This window comes from Limanda limanda, chromosome 23 (genome assembly GCF_963576545.1).
Source record: "Limanda limanda chromosome 23, fLimLim1.1, whole genome shotgun sequence".
Classification (NCBI taxonomy): domain Eukaryota; kingdom Metazoa; phylum Chordata; class Actinopteri; order Pleuronectiformes; family Pleuronectidae; genus Limanda; species Limanda limanda.
Window position 1 is genome coordinate 4,317,474 of NC_083658.1, and position 13,636 is coordinate 4,331,109.

General features: G+C 44.0%; 1 protein-coding gene across 1 annotated transcript in view; it reads right to left on the minus strand.

Annotated features, from left to right (window-relative positions):
• mgat5 (alpha-1,6-mannosylglycoprotein 6-beta-N-acetylglucosaminyltransferase) overlaps positions 1–13,636 on the minus strand; it is a 70,218-nt gene that overhangs the window by 37,993 nt on the left and 18,589 nt on the right. Inside the window, exons 4-5 of the mRNA XM_061067106.1 lie at positions 1,954–2,030; positions 308–397 (exon numbers count right to left, since the gene is read on the minus strand). Of these exons, the coding sequence (XP_060923089.1) occupies positions 308–397; positions 1,954–2,030 (167 nt within the window). The remainder of the gene's footprint in view (positions 1–307; positions 398–1,953; positions 2,031–13,636) is intronic.

Sequence of the window (13,636 nt, forward strand, 5' to 3'; positions counted from 1 at the left end):
TATTTAGCTCTATTTTAACTCTTTTTTTTTTTTATTTAAATGATCTGACTGGAAAATTGGTGCAGGTGTTTATCTTAACGCCCAACTCAGGATATTCAAAGTGAAATTAACTGATAATTCATTTGCATTTTCTTCTGCTGATTTCATGGGAATATCATTTTTGCACAATACATAATATTCAATTTTGCACAAGTAGACCAACTGTGCACAGTAAAACATTTTCAATACACAAGTGTTGTATTGTTTTCCTTTATTTTTGTGGGAGTATTAGCAGTACTTTAGTGTGGTTACAATGACCTGGACTCACCTCACTGAGGTAGATGAAGTAGGAGCAGGTGGATCCATCCACGCCGTAGTTGGAGTAGCAGGAGTCTGTGTGCCACATGTCCTTCATCCACTGAGGAAGAGGAGGACAAGGCAAGATTAAAGTCGGATACCTGCATACTTACTCACCCAAGCTTTAATATCAGGGAAAGTACGCAAGCCCACATTGATTCGATAGCGTTCTAAAAGTCAGCTGGTGTGATGGTGTGTGGGCAGGTTGTGAGAGAATACACAATGCACACTTCTACATCTACAGCAACATCCTACACAAACCAGTTTTCACCAACCTCATGCAAATAATCTTGACTGTTCAGTGAGGAGAAAGTGAACGTGTGAGGTAATGAATTAATGTAGACCCGGCCTTCTTGACGAAGACGGAAAAACATCCATAGAAATATGAGTTAAAACAGGTGAAAACCATTGTAGAGATAATACTCCTCTCTCTTCTGATTGGATCCCTGGCTGCCACGTGTCAGTGCCATGACTGACATTCCAGTATACATGCAAAGAGAAAAGGCTATCAGCTAAGATGCAGTGACAGGTATCTGACGGGAGTACATCATGCATGCTGACTGACAGTAACCAAAAGGGAGCGGCGCACGGGGAAATGTAATAATTGACTATTCCACGCTGTTCATCTAGAGAGGACTTGGCAGACGGGTTTGGATGAGACTCAGTTGGATGGGGAAGGCATGAAGATTGTAGTGTTTCGGTTGGAATGACAACACAAGAGCTCTATAACCACAGAAAATGGATTTGTCAGATGTTGCAAAGTGAGCAGTGATGGTAAAACTGCTGTGGAAAACCAGTTCAGTGATTCGAATGTGGGATAGTACAAGCAAAAACAGATTGTGTGTGTCTGTCTGTGTGTGTGTGTGTGTGTGTGTGGCATCTCGGGGCACCCAGCTGGAAATGCTGACAGTATCGGTGCAGGACTGGAACTGGCTGAGCAGATGGTGTGTATGATATGGTCGTATCAGCCCCCGGGAGACACACAAACACACACACACACCGAAAATCTGAGACATCGGATGAAGGTGTGTGTACATCTGTGTGTGTTGTTTGTGAGTGTGCTTTTCCTGCCAGTGTTTCTTTTACTACAATTACTAGAACCCCGTCTGCAGTAGTGTTATATTCATCTTGATTGCTAACTTGAAGGGTTATAAAGTAGACTGGTCATAAAATCATTTGTAAAAAGGAGCCACTTTACCCACAGGCGACTATGGGAGAGTGACAATAAATCCATAATGGTAAAGTCGCTACAGAGAAAAGTCCTGGGCTCCTCTTTTCATTGTTCACCTGTCTGACATAAAAATCATTACCTATAACTCATGTCAGTAAGATGACACAGTTCAAACAGGCTTTTTTGGTTTGATCAACATCCAACTGAAGCATAGTTCACAAATCAAAAAGTCCCAGCAGATCATTTGTCAGTCAAACACTGCGGCTGTGAACTGAACATGTGATCCCATTGTTTTCTATTTGAGTTGTCATCCTTCCTGCCAAATTCCTGTTTTATTTACTTTTTCTAACAACCTCCTCACAGTCATAAAAAAGTGTGAGACACAGACACTGCGATGGAGAGGATGTGTTTGTGTGCGAGTGTGTTTGTGTGTGTGTGTTATTCACCTTGACCTTGCCCTCGCAGTGAGGGAAACCATCCAGCGGCGGCAGCTCACACTTCTCCTGGGCTCCATTCAGGAGGTCTGAAGGAAGGAGAGAATCAATAAGGTCATGATGGTCAGCTCCAAAAAGTCCTACACTGTCTGTAGCTTAAAACACAACATATTATTCGCAGGTGTAAACTTTAACATTCAATGAATAAGTACTTTTGTCCTGCGGCTCACGATGCCTGCCCCCCCCCCTCGGGGATTTGAGGAGTTGTAATAGGGAGGAAAAGCAGGTCACAGAAATAATTGCCGTCCCCGAGCCAAGATCAACAAGCAGCCATTCAACATTTTCTTCCTTTGGGTCTAAGAGCAAGAACTGCCTAATGTTTCCTCCTGAGAAATAACAAGGACTCATACAAGCAGATACACGACGAGATACTGAAGGATCCACGGCATCTCTTAAGATTGTTAACATCCTTCAAGAATTCCTATTGGAAGTTGGTGCAAATACAAATGACCCACTGCTACACTGCAATGTTAGATGGTTGAGCAAAGGCAGAGTTCTAGCACGCGTTTGGGCCGTCGAAACGAAATAAAAATGTTCCTGGAACAACAGAAGAATCACAAGGCACAAGGAAATTGAAACTCCAGGAAAACAGCGGGGAAATTGAAAGTATGGGATGCATATTTAATCATTTATAAAATATATAATATATCACTTATATCGTTTAAAATCGATTTTCAGTGTGTAATCGGCCCGATTTGCTTGCGGCGAGCGAAAAAAATAAAACAGACCCCGAAACCTTCGCTGCTTGATGTATGTTGAGTTCATACACAAACTGACTGGAAACTTCAGTGATCGTTTTGATGACTTCAGTCTGGAAGAACCGCTCCTCCTGGGCTCCACATAAGTGGCGAATCCGCATTCTCAACACTTAACATGATAAAGGCCAATTACCGTTCAAGAATGATGACATTCTTTTACATTTACATTCCTGTTTGAGAATGACACTGAATCATCCAGTTTAACCTGCACTTTACGTTTGTCCTGGAGAATGTAGTCTATATGTAAAATACCAAGACAGAATGTTTATTGTACTTTGTTTCATTTTTGACCAGAATAGGGATTGTATTTTTGACTAGAATAGGGATTGTATTTTTGCCTCAGTTGATTCTCTGTTGATTTTTTTAGTCCCGCCATGAGGTTGACATTTGGGGCTTTGAGTGAACTTGCTAATTATTGGAGTTGATATTTTAGCGCCGTAATCAGGTTAAAACCTTAACAGATATTTTCTTGCTGCTGTGATCGCGTCTGACTCGAACAATCTCCTGCTGGAGGCTTCATTTGTCAACGGCAAACTCCAGAAAATGTTTGGAGCCAACTTTCAAGGCATTCATGTCTGAAGTCTTGTTAAGTTTGTGGTAGGATCTAAGAGCTTCAGGTCGGCTGCACCATCTCGGTGAGCCTTCGGACTGACAGCTGAACACTGCCCATTACTCTGAGGTCAGGGATGACTGTCAGTCAGGAGGAAAACTTTTGACTTAGTGATCTGCGACAGAAACCACAAAGAGCTTGAGAGCTGAGGCCACAGTGATGCAAACGCGGATCGAGGCGCATTTACTACAGAGCTTTTATGAAATGTTAACTTTTAACATTGCAGCAGAGGAGGGAGTCAGTCTGATATCTTATCCACGCGGCCTTCAATATCCCAGGAAACCAATATCACTGTAGGATTAACATTCAAGGCTTGTGCGCCCGGCTTCCGCTTCATATAATCACCTTTCTGATACCCGGTTCAGAAACTTTAACGTCATCACCACTGACCTTTATATCTTGAATATAAATAATGCATCGCAGTAGACTGCAGTGAATAGATAAAAGCTTTGAGGCAACCGGCGGACTGATGTAATGAGTTTGTGTGTGGTGTCTTAGGAGGAGAGTGTGTGTGTGTGTGTGTGTGTGTGTGTGTGTGTGTGTGTGTGTGTGTGTGTGTGTGTGTGTGTGTGTGTGTGTGTGTGTTTAGGGAGGTGTGTGTATGAAGCTAATCAGTGGCTGCAGCGATGGCTCATGCTGGGTGGGTGGAAGTGGAGGGGGCAGCATCATGTCCATAGTTGATTCAGTTTATTTGCTCCGACAAGCTGCTCCAGTAAACAAATATCCTGCGTTTTCTCTCCTCTCTGTGCTGCTATCACCTAGATTAGAGTGAAAGATGTATTTCGCCGACACTCCCTGGTTCGCTGCCTCGGCTGGTGTGAAGCCGGGATGAGACAGAGGGATAAAAGAGAGGTGATGACCTGCCACAGAGAACTACGAGTAAATGCATCACCAGTTAGATTGAAAGCTCGAAACACGGGTTTCCATTCGCTGCATCAGACCCCATCTCAAGACGGAGAAGAGGGAGGACTGTGTGGTTGTATCAGGGTTGGAGCTACAGCGTAATGCGGCAATGCTGTTAACAGGCAACACGATAGTTAATCAATGTTTAATTTTGGTGAGCTGATAATTCAAGATACAGAATCCATTATATTTGTGAACAGACTAAATGAGACGTTTTTGTCCCATGTCTTCCAAGAGGAGTGCCGGAGAGAGAGACAAAGGGATGTCCCAGAAAAAACGAAATGACCAACCCCAATGAAGTAGAATGATAGGTTGATAAAAAGACAAATAAAGCAAATCCCCCTAAGAAAAGACATTTAAATTGACTAGATTCAGATCTGTATTTGAATCTGTATCAAATTGCAAACAATAGATCCCAGTCCCCAAAAGACAAACTATGATGAATGTTCCAGCAAAGTTTAAAAAAACCTGGCTAGTGATTTGATGTTTGTTTAACTGACTGTTGTGAGCCATTTACAAAAGCGTAGAGCGTGGTGTTGTTATCTCGTCCTTCAGACGCTCAGTCATCCAGTTATTTAACCACCCAACCAACCCACCAAACAAACAAGCAACTGGGCAGCCTGTCACTCACTCTGTCACTCCGCCAGCCAGTCAGTCAGCCAGCGAGTACCAAAGCCACGAGGCAAATCTTGGAGCTTTAATCAAGCAGAAGAAGCCGCTGCCAAGGAGCAACTAAATATAGCTCCTTTCATAATCAAACACAGGAGAGGTGCTGTTAATTCAAAGGGAGCCTCGTCCTTCACCTCGAACAAAGCAAACAGACTCAAATGACTTGTCCCGTAGAAAAGCTTCACAGTCAATCACTAAGTGGTACATACATTAGTGCACATGGTTGAAGTAACACTTCCTGGTCGAGCATCAGAGGAGCTTCCACTGACCAGGAGAGATCATATCAAACCTCAAGCTAACTGTGCTGCAGCCTATTGGCTCTCTGACTTACAGAATTACACTGACTGACTGACCAAATCAAAGCTTGCTATGCAAACACAGGATACAAAGAAAAGGTAGATAAAGGGAATGAGAGAGCACAATCGAATCACAGCAGACAAAGGGGTTGATTTGTAAAAGAACCAAACAAGACAGCACCACGAGGTACAATTCAAGAAATAGAGAAGAACAAGCAGAATATAGAAAATGAGGGGTTTATAGAAATAATTTCAAGGTCACAGAGGTTATTGTTTATCGTTAGAAATCAAGGACACTCTGATCCACTGGTACAGTTTAACACGATTGAGTGAGTGAGCAGAAACCTGCGAAAGCCAACATGAGCACAATCGAACCGGGAAGCGTCACCACCCAGATGTTACCAAAACACTTCTAAACTTTAGTTGAACTGTTGCAAAAACTATTCATACGCCGCAAGAAGTTACGGTAACTCCATCTTCTCAGTCATGACTTCATCCAGATTATTTTAAATTACATACTTCAGTGCAAAACACTGCACACACAAGTGCTGTCCAGCTGACGACACCAGCAATACGCCAGAAATCATGGATTTCAACGGCAAGCGTGTGGGTTCTCAAGTTTAAAATCGGAGCAATTGGTTATATCTGTTGTTATGTCTGTGGTTAAAATCTGTTTAAGCTTTGAACATCCTCTAGCAGGCGTAAGAAGCAGCTTTGCGTGTACAGAGAAGCAGAAAACAGATGAGATCACTCCAGCATGTGTGAGACGCTCAATGACCTCTCACAGCACTGAGGTCACCGTTAGTGAGCAGCTAGCACCCAGCGCTGTTCATCTGATAGCCCTTTAAATAGCATCGTCTCTGAACAACAATGTGATGTTACAGCACAGGGTTATTACCACCACCCCCCCCCACCCCCCCTTCTCGGGTGCATTTGTCCAACTCCATGAGGTCATCCCACCTTCAACAACTCCAGAATTGGATTGAGCACATCTGGTTTGTGCTACATCTGGTTTCTGTTATTCTCTCTTTCTTGTGTTCCTCGCTCTTTCTTTTTTTCCTTCCAGTGATTTCATTAACAGGCACTGGACACTTCCATGCCTGCCTGGTTTGGTTCAGGGACCTCTTGTCTTTTCGCTTGATTGCTTGAAGGACAAACTAACGTCGAGTACGGCACCTGCAGTTGGTGATGCTGGTATTATTACAATAATAATATTACAGTGGCAAACGACGACCCGCTGAATTGACAAGACGCAGGAGTCAGACACAAACCAGTGGTAATTTGTCACTGCAGTGATTCACCTGAGGGAAAAAGCCTGAGAGGGTGAAAAGTGCAGCTTCTGATCCACTGGCTGAGAAACACTAAGTTTAGCTGCACTTTGCGAGACTAGCCAGAGGTAACGGTGTGTGAGACTGTGTTCGTCTCAGCAGCAGCAGCTCATCAATTAGACAAAAGGCAGGCAGGCCGATGGAAGATGTCCTTTCAGCTGCAGAGGGAGAGAAGATGGGCCGTTACCTGGACTCACCGGGTCAAACACTGGCAAATCGTTAAAAGGAATCTATACAGTCGCCAGACCAGAGACTGTATATAAATTGGTCAACGTGTTTCTACTTCACGATCCAGACAATGTTAAACCTTCTGTGGCTCCACCGTTTCATCTGACTCTGGCTCTTTCATTTTTATTAACAACTTTAAAGTGTTGGACCAGAACCTTCAGCATTTGGATCAAGCTAGTGATGAAAAACCAGGTTTGCCAGATCTAGTAGTTGGCAGCTGTTATTTCACTGTGTCAGATAGATTTTCAATAAACTTTTGGGTAAATATAAGAAGCCGTTCGGACTCAGAGTCTGCACATCGCCAACGGACTTGGAATGGGATCAAAACAATTAGGACACCCCTGATGATATTCAATACGTGGGGGTTTCACTGCCATTTCAGCAGGGTATGGAAAAAGTGTATCATCCAGTTATTTCAAAGTGACATTTAAGTGACATTAAAGCAAAAAAGCCCCAAAAATCTAGCTTCTCAAATTTTACGATGAGGGGCTTTTTTTTTGTCATCTATGAAAAACTGAATATCATGAGGTTATGGAACAAAATGAGACATTTGAAGATGTCTGTGGAAAATCATAGCTGGCATTTAGAGTGATTTGACAAAACAATAAGCAATTGATTGAGTAATTGATGATGAATAATTACTTCCAGCCCTTGTGGAAATGTCCTGTGCAATTCTCCTCTCTCTGACATAACAGTTTATTGGAAAGTCAGGTCTTTTGTCCAGGACTGGTTCCTGGTGGAAGAATGTCCACATTTTTCTAATTTGCTCAAGGGCAGGTGAGTGAAAAACTGAGTTAAAGTTTACGATGGCTGGCGAACCCACTGATGTCCCTGCAGCCAAGATACATCAGTTGTGTTTTGTTTGCGGTTCCTCACATGCCCTGAAATACTCACTCCCTTGTTGCTCTTATCTCATCTGGGACGAGTGGAGCATGAAAATAGCTCGTGAGGAGAGCAGGAAATTATGTGACATATGTTAGGGGAGATAATGGGACATTGGTCAGTGTCTAAATTCAGCCCTGATCAAAATAGCCTACACAGCTTCCTATCTGTACCCAATGCTTAGATCGCATGGTATGGATTTAATGTACATTTCAGATGAAACCTTAAATGACCCGAAACCAAGTGGAAAACCCTTCCAGAGGAGCACGCCACCTACAGGCACACAGAGGAGCAACAAAAACAGCAGAGGGGCTTCCCAATGCACAGGACACGTGTTTGGAGCTGGTCACAACACATGCGTCGCATTGCCTCTGGTCCACACACGTGTTCCACAGCAAAGGCCCTGAGGCAGAAAAAAAAAAGCAGTAGAACAGATCCAGATTTCCCCCCATGTAACCCCGCTCTCTGGCCCACAAAGTTTCCTATTTCTCTCCCTTCCTCTGCTGCAAAGTTCGCAGCGTCTGGCTTGTAATCAATACCCCTTTTGTGCGAGAGCAATCCGATCGGCCCACTCCTCTCTCTCCCAAAAATATCCGAGGAGCGAGATTTGGATTTTGCCACAGAGAGCAGCGCAAGGACAAAAGGCGGCCGGAAAATCTTGATTAGCTCTCATCGCTGCAGAGCTACGACTAATGTTCCACTGTTTGATCCGGACAAACGCTGGGTAGCTGTGGGTATAAGCCGTGAAATGTGCTGGGCTCCCGTGGCTGCGAACTTATTGTGAGGATACGCATGGACTTAAAAATCAAACTGAATACAGCCTCATACAGGTTTTGTACAAATGCTCCATTTCCTGCAAACAGCTTCCTTTACGAAAAACATTTTTTGGGTTAGCTGCTGGAAATATGCCCTTCCAAAAGTGAAAGCGTGGAGTCTTCAGTGTAACTGGCGGGCACTGCAGTGGAGCTGAAAACATTCTCTGTTGTCATTAGAGGAGCAGCTTCCGAGCCACAGCGCTGCATAATGAGCAACCCAAAAAAAGATCGTTTTTTATTTTCCTGTAGGACTTTGAACAACTGTGCGATTACACACTTGTTAGTCACCGGGTGCAAATCCAGTTCTGCATTAAACCCTCAGTTCCAGCGTGTGCGTCTCCATGTGCTGCTCTATCCTCTGGTTCCCGAGGAAACGTAGCGTGAGGCCGGAGGTGCTGTGGGATGTTTGTGTGCATCACATGCACACGTGAGGCTGTTTGCATGTGGATTATTATTTTTAAAAAGTGCTCAGGGATATGGCAGATTGTTTGGGTAGCAGGAAGCAGAGCAGATTGTATTCCTACAGGAGCAGGGCTTTGGCTTCACAGGACCAAGACTGGCACAGAGAAACAGGAGACAATGGAGGAAAGAGGATACAGAGAAAAGAGGAGACTCGGTGCTGCATACACAGAGAAGCAGAGCAGCACAGTATCCAGGAGACAGGGGGTGGAGGAGAGGATCTTTCTTTCCTTTCCTTTCAAACTGCGGAGATCTGAGAATAACAACCCCCCCCACCCCCTCCGAAATTGCACAGTCTTTCTTAAAATTTCATAACCACGGAAGTCTGTGCAAAACATTCACTGCATTGAACTAAGGCGAGAGGAGAAATTCAAGTTAAAAAAACCTTGAGACTGGTGTGTGAACGTGAGGGATACGTTTCATATTTGTTATATAAGTTTCATATCGATTCAAATGGTTTCACAGCCGATAACTAAGAAGCTGAATCTCCTTCAGGTCCTGTGATGCTGCAGTTTGCTCTCAGCCTCGGTGTCGGGGAGTGAAACTGCAGTGGAGTCCGATCTGATGACTATCACAACATATGCTTTTTAAACTACGGTAAAAATGAATGAATGGATTGTTTTGCATTATAGCTTTTCAAGAAGTTCTTCTGAATTCACTCGTCTGACTCTGTGATCAGGTCTTTCCGTTGTTTGTGATGATTCCCGACAGCTCAGTCAGGCGTTGCCATGTTCTGTATGCAGTGCCAGGCAGGAAAGTTGATGAAAGCTAAACTGTCTGCAGCGTCTTTGCTGTTTGTTTACAACCCAGCTCTGATGCTCTCCATGTGGGAGGAGTCTCCAGGGACCTGCAAGAGCAGAACTTGAGCTACAGAACTCACACACACACGTACACGAATCTGGTTTTGCTGGATTCCTCACAAAAAAAGAAAGTATGTCCACACAGAGTGAAAATGGCATGTCTGTGCGTGCTTGCTGTCTGTCGGTATGCATTGACGGGAAAGTCCTGAAGAGGCTCAGTCAGCCTCAGACTCTCGCGTAGACAGGTCAGCACAGGATGTGGTCGGGAGAAACACTTCCTCTCCACTATCGCAACATCAGACCCGACAAACGTCAAGTCTAGTGGGTTAGCCAGAAACAGTCATAATGTGAGTGTGTCAAGTTTTTTTACTGTCTCGCTGTTGAAGCTAAAAAAAGGACAATGTGTCTCATGTTTGACTGATTGAAATGACGAATCATAACTGAGTGATGTAATCGAAGACACTCTAAACTGGAATTAGCGGCCTGCCTCTACCAACCAGTAGAGTTTCAGTCAACATAAATGTATTCCCCGGAATCATATGAGGTCAGCTTACCAGCCAAATTCAAATCAGCTCACCCTTGGTTCCAGGTGAATGTTTGTGTTACATGTAATGAAATTTGCTGCAGGTTATCCTGATATATCACTTTCACACCAAACACCAAAATCCAATCTTTGTGTCCAAGTGAACGTTTGATTCAAATTGGAATATGTTCCCTCGAGCCGTTCTTGAGTTATCGTGTTAAAAAGGGAAGGACGAGCAGACAAACGCACAACTGGGCAACATGATGCCTCAGGCTGTTCACAGCACAGAGGCATAACAATGATTACCATAGCAACTTAGACCTGAACATTAAAGTTATGATTCAATAACGCTAAAATACCAACAAAGGAGGTGAGAGCGTCCGCCATCTGCTCGCTGGATTCAAATACCTTCACATATACGAAGGATTCACAGGAAACAATGTGTGTGTGTGTTACCCACCATGATTTTACTTAATTAATAACAGCCTCAGTATAAACTCTTAAAACTCTCTTTACTATGTATACAATTAAATTGCTTGTAAACCGAGCTTTGCCATCTTCTGCTGCTTTAAATTAAACTGTCAGACTGTGGCTTTCATTCAGAGGCAGCCACAGCAGACACGTTATATTTCTGTAACTTGTCAGGAAATTAAATTGAAATAAATTAATGTAAATTCCCCCAAAAGCCACCCTGGTGAAGTTAATTGGTCGATATCTTGAAAACCAAAACACAAGAAATCCACAAGCTTTATGCAACTTTTAATGATCTTGGTTGAATGATCCCCCGACAGGCAAAAAATCCAAAATGATGATAATTCAATCATGGCAGATTTCTTTTACGGTCTTTTCGGCCATGAATTGCAAAACCATCTCGCCACTTGAACTCGGAAACCATTTCCAGTTAATGGGCCAGGTAATAATGTCTCCATAGTTCATTCCGGCTTTAAACTGTGGTAGAGGAAAAACTATTAATATTATTACTCGTAGAAAATGATAATAACTGTCAACAGACACAAAAGCTCTTTGGGGCTTGAACTCAAATTATTTCAGCTTTCAGTAATTATTCTGCTGTGTAATTTACATCAGCCTGCAGGGTGATGAGTGTCTGGATTCAGGCTGGTGTTTTAGAGCGTGCAGGGGCTGACAGCATATCTCGATGACTTATTAGCACCGAGTGGGTTCATGTGTACGTGTGTACTTTATTAGTATCGACCTGCAGGCTGAGGAGGTAAACAGACCCTCCACAACATAATGGAGAGCACAGACTCTGCTCTGAATCCAAGAATGAGGCCCATGAGGTGTTTTCAGTGTAAAAATGAATGCCGACTCAAAAGAATCCTTGAAATCCACCTCGTCTTCCTCCTCTGGGCGAGTAACAGCATAGCGAAATGTCTAGAAAGCACAATAAAGGTCAGGGATCAATGACGTAACAAGTTCGGCGTCTGAAATTCTATCCTCGTCCCGTTCCTTTGTTGACATTAAGGCGTCGGATCTCATCTTTCACTGTGACTAGCAAACAGAGTTGCAACGGGATCAATAGGTGAAAGAGACAAAGCAGTGAGGACGCCCTGAGCTGTGAAGGCACAGCTCAAATTATCTCTTTGGGTTTTTAACCAATTAAAAAAATCAGACAAAAAAGGAATGCATAATTAATGCCAACAGAAATGACACATTTTAAAAACAGTTGTTAAAACTAGAATTAAAATCCCACCAAAATTAACACTGATTGAATCCAGAGCCCTATCGTTGAGTGAGAGCCCTATCGTTGAGTGAGAGCCGTGAGATGGAGTCAGGGTCTACTGGAAAAAGGGCGGCTGTGTCACGGAGACTGAGCACAGCGAATCAGCCGTGTGTCCCCGGCAGTGCAGCAGAGATTGAGGGCACTTCGACAAGTTGAATGACTCACAAGGGACGGAGAAATATATATCGTAGCCAGAGACACAGTTGCAAGCAACCAGCTGACCATTCATTACTTCTGTAATGGGGTGTCTTTGAGGCCCAGAGATGAAACACCACTGTGGAGGTTGATTAGCTTCATCAGTGGGACACGTCAAGCCGGAGTATCACAGACTGCTGTTGAGTCCCATTTGCCTCCTGCTAAGCAGCCACCAAGGCCAGATCGACTTGTTTTCATCCAACACGGGTGTGCCGTGCCCGCTGCCCTCGGCTAAATGCAATGCCGCACCAGGCCGAAGCTATTCCTGTGCAAAGGCAGAGCTGGCAAGGCAGCACGGAAGAATTGCGGTGTGTCAACACTGTTCCTCAAACACTCAAACAGTGTGGTTTTCACTCCGCACACAATGGAGCATGACAGTAAAGTGAGATCAAAAGAATACAACGGTGTTCCACAGTGTGTGCACAGCTGTCGGCCCACACCATCAGCAGAGTGGCATGCCACTCGGTGGAGATACTGTAGGTGTCATAATGACAAAGGTCAACATGAGGCTCGGTGTGAAGTGTGAGGCTTTGTTTCTGATGAAACAGTGAGTCAAGCTGTAATCTTTTATTGGTAATAGATTAGAAATATTGTATTTTAGGTGTATGTCAATGGCTTTTATGGCCCCTAGCAGTGTTATCACTTCTTGTTATCATATAATCTGTCTTGCAACCACTTCAACAAGTATCACAGCCCATTCAGGGTCATGGGGGGTTTCAGTATATTCCTTTAGGCTGTCAGGTTACACGTTCTGATGGTGTTAACTCAGATGTATATATATGAAACAAGCAGAATCCGCAACACCCTCTTCTTCTGCAGTAGTTTAATGGCACATTACTGGATAATTTATGTCAACACTAGTTCCCTGTGTGTCTAACTCCTACTGATTGCATAACAGTAGTGGATGGAAACACAAAATAATTCACATTTTCTCTTCCCAGATTTTTGTTTAAAAAAGTGTGTGCTAATTCAGGATGGAAACTTCCCCTCAACCCATCCTCGACTCCGGGGCCAGACAGAATAAAATCCAGGCACAAACTGAGAATACTAACAAGGCCCAGGGATGGGCCCTGACATGCCTGAGTCCTTGGCTAAAATGTATACAATTGAAGTGGAAATAACGCAGTCCCAAGGCTGCTGCTGCACTCCATCTTGATAGCAGCCTCTCTGAAAGGCAGGCATGTTCCCTCACTGTCCAGAGTCTTATCTCTGTAATTGCCTTACAGTCAAGGAGGAGCACTGGCCAAGCTGGCAACGGCGCTGCCTGCCACCCACTCCGAGACAGGAGACATGCTCCAGTGGAGACTCGGGAGTGCTCGGCGCCTTTAGTTCATTGCCAAGAGAGATGTGGGCGCCACTCAGTCAGCTTGACCTGCATTCAGGATCCAAATGTCGCCTCTCGAGGTACGGCAGGATGTTTGAAGCAAA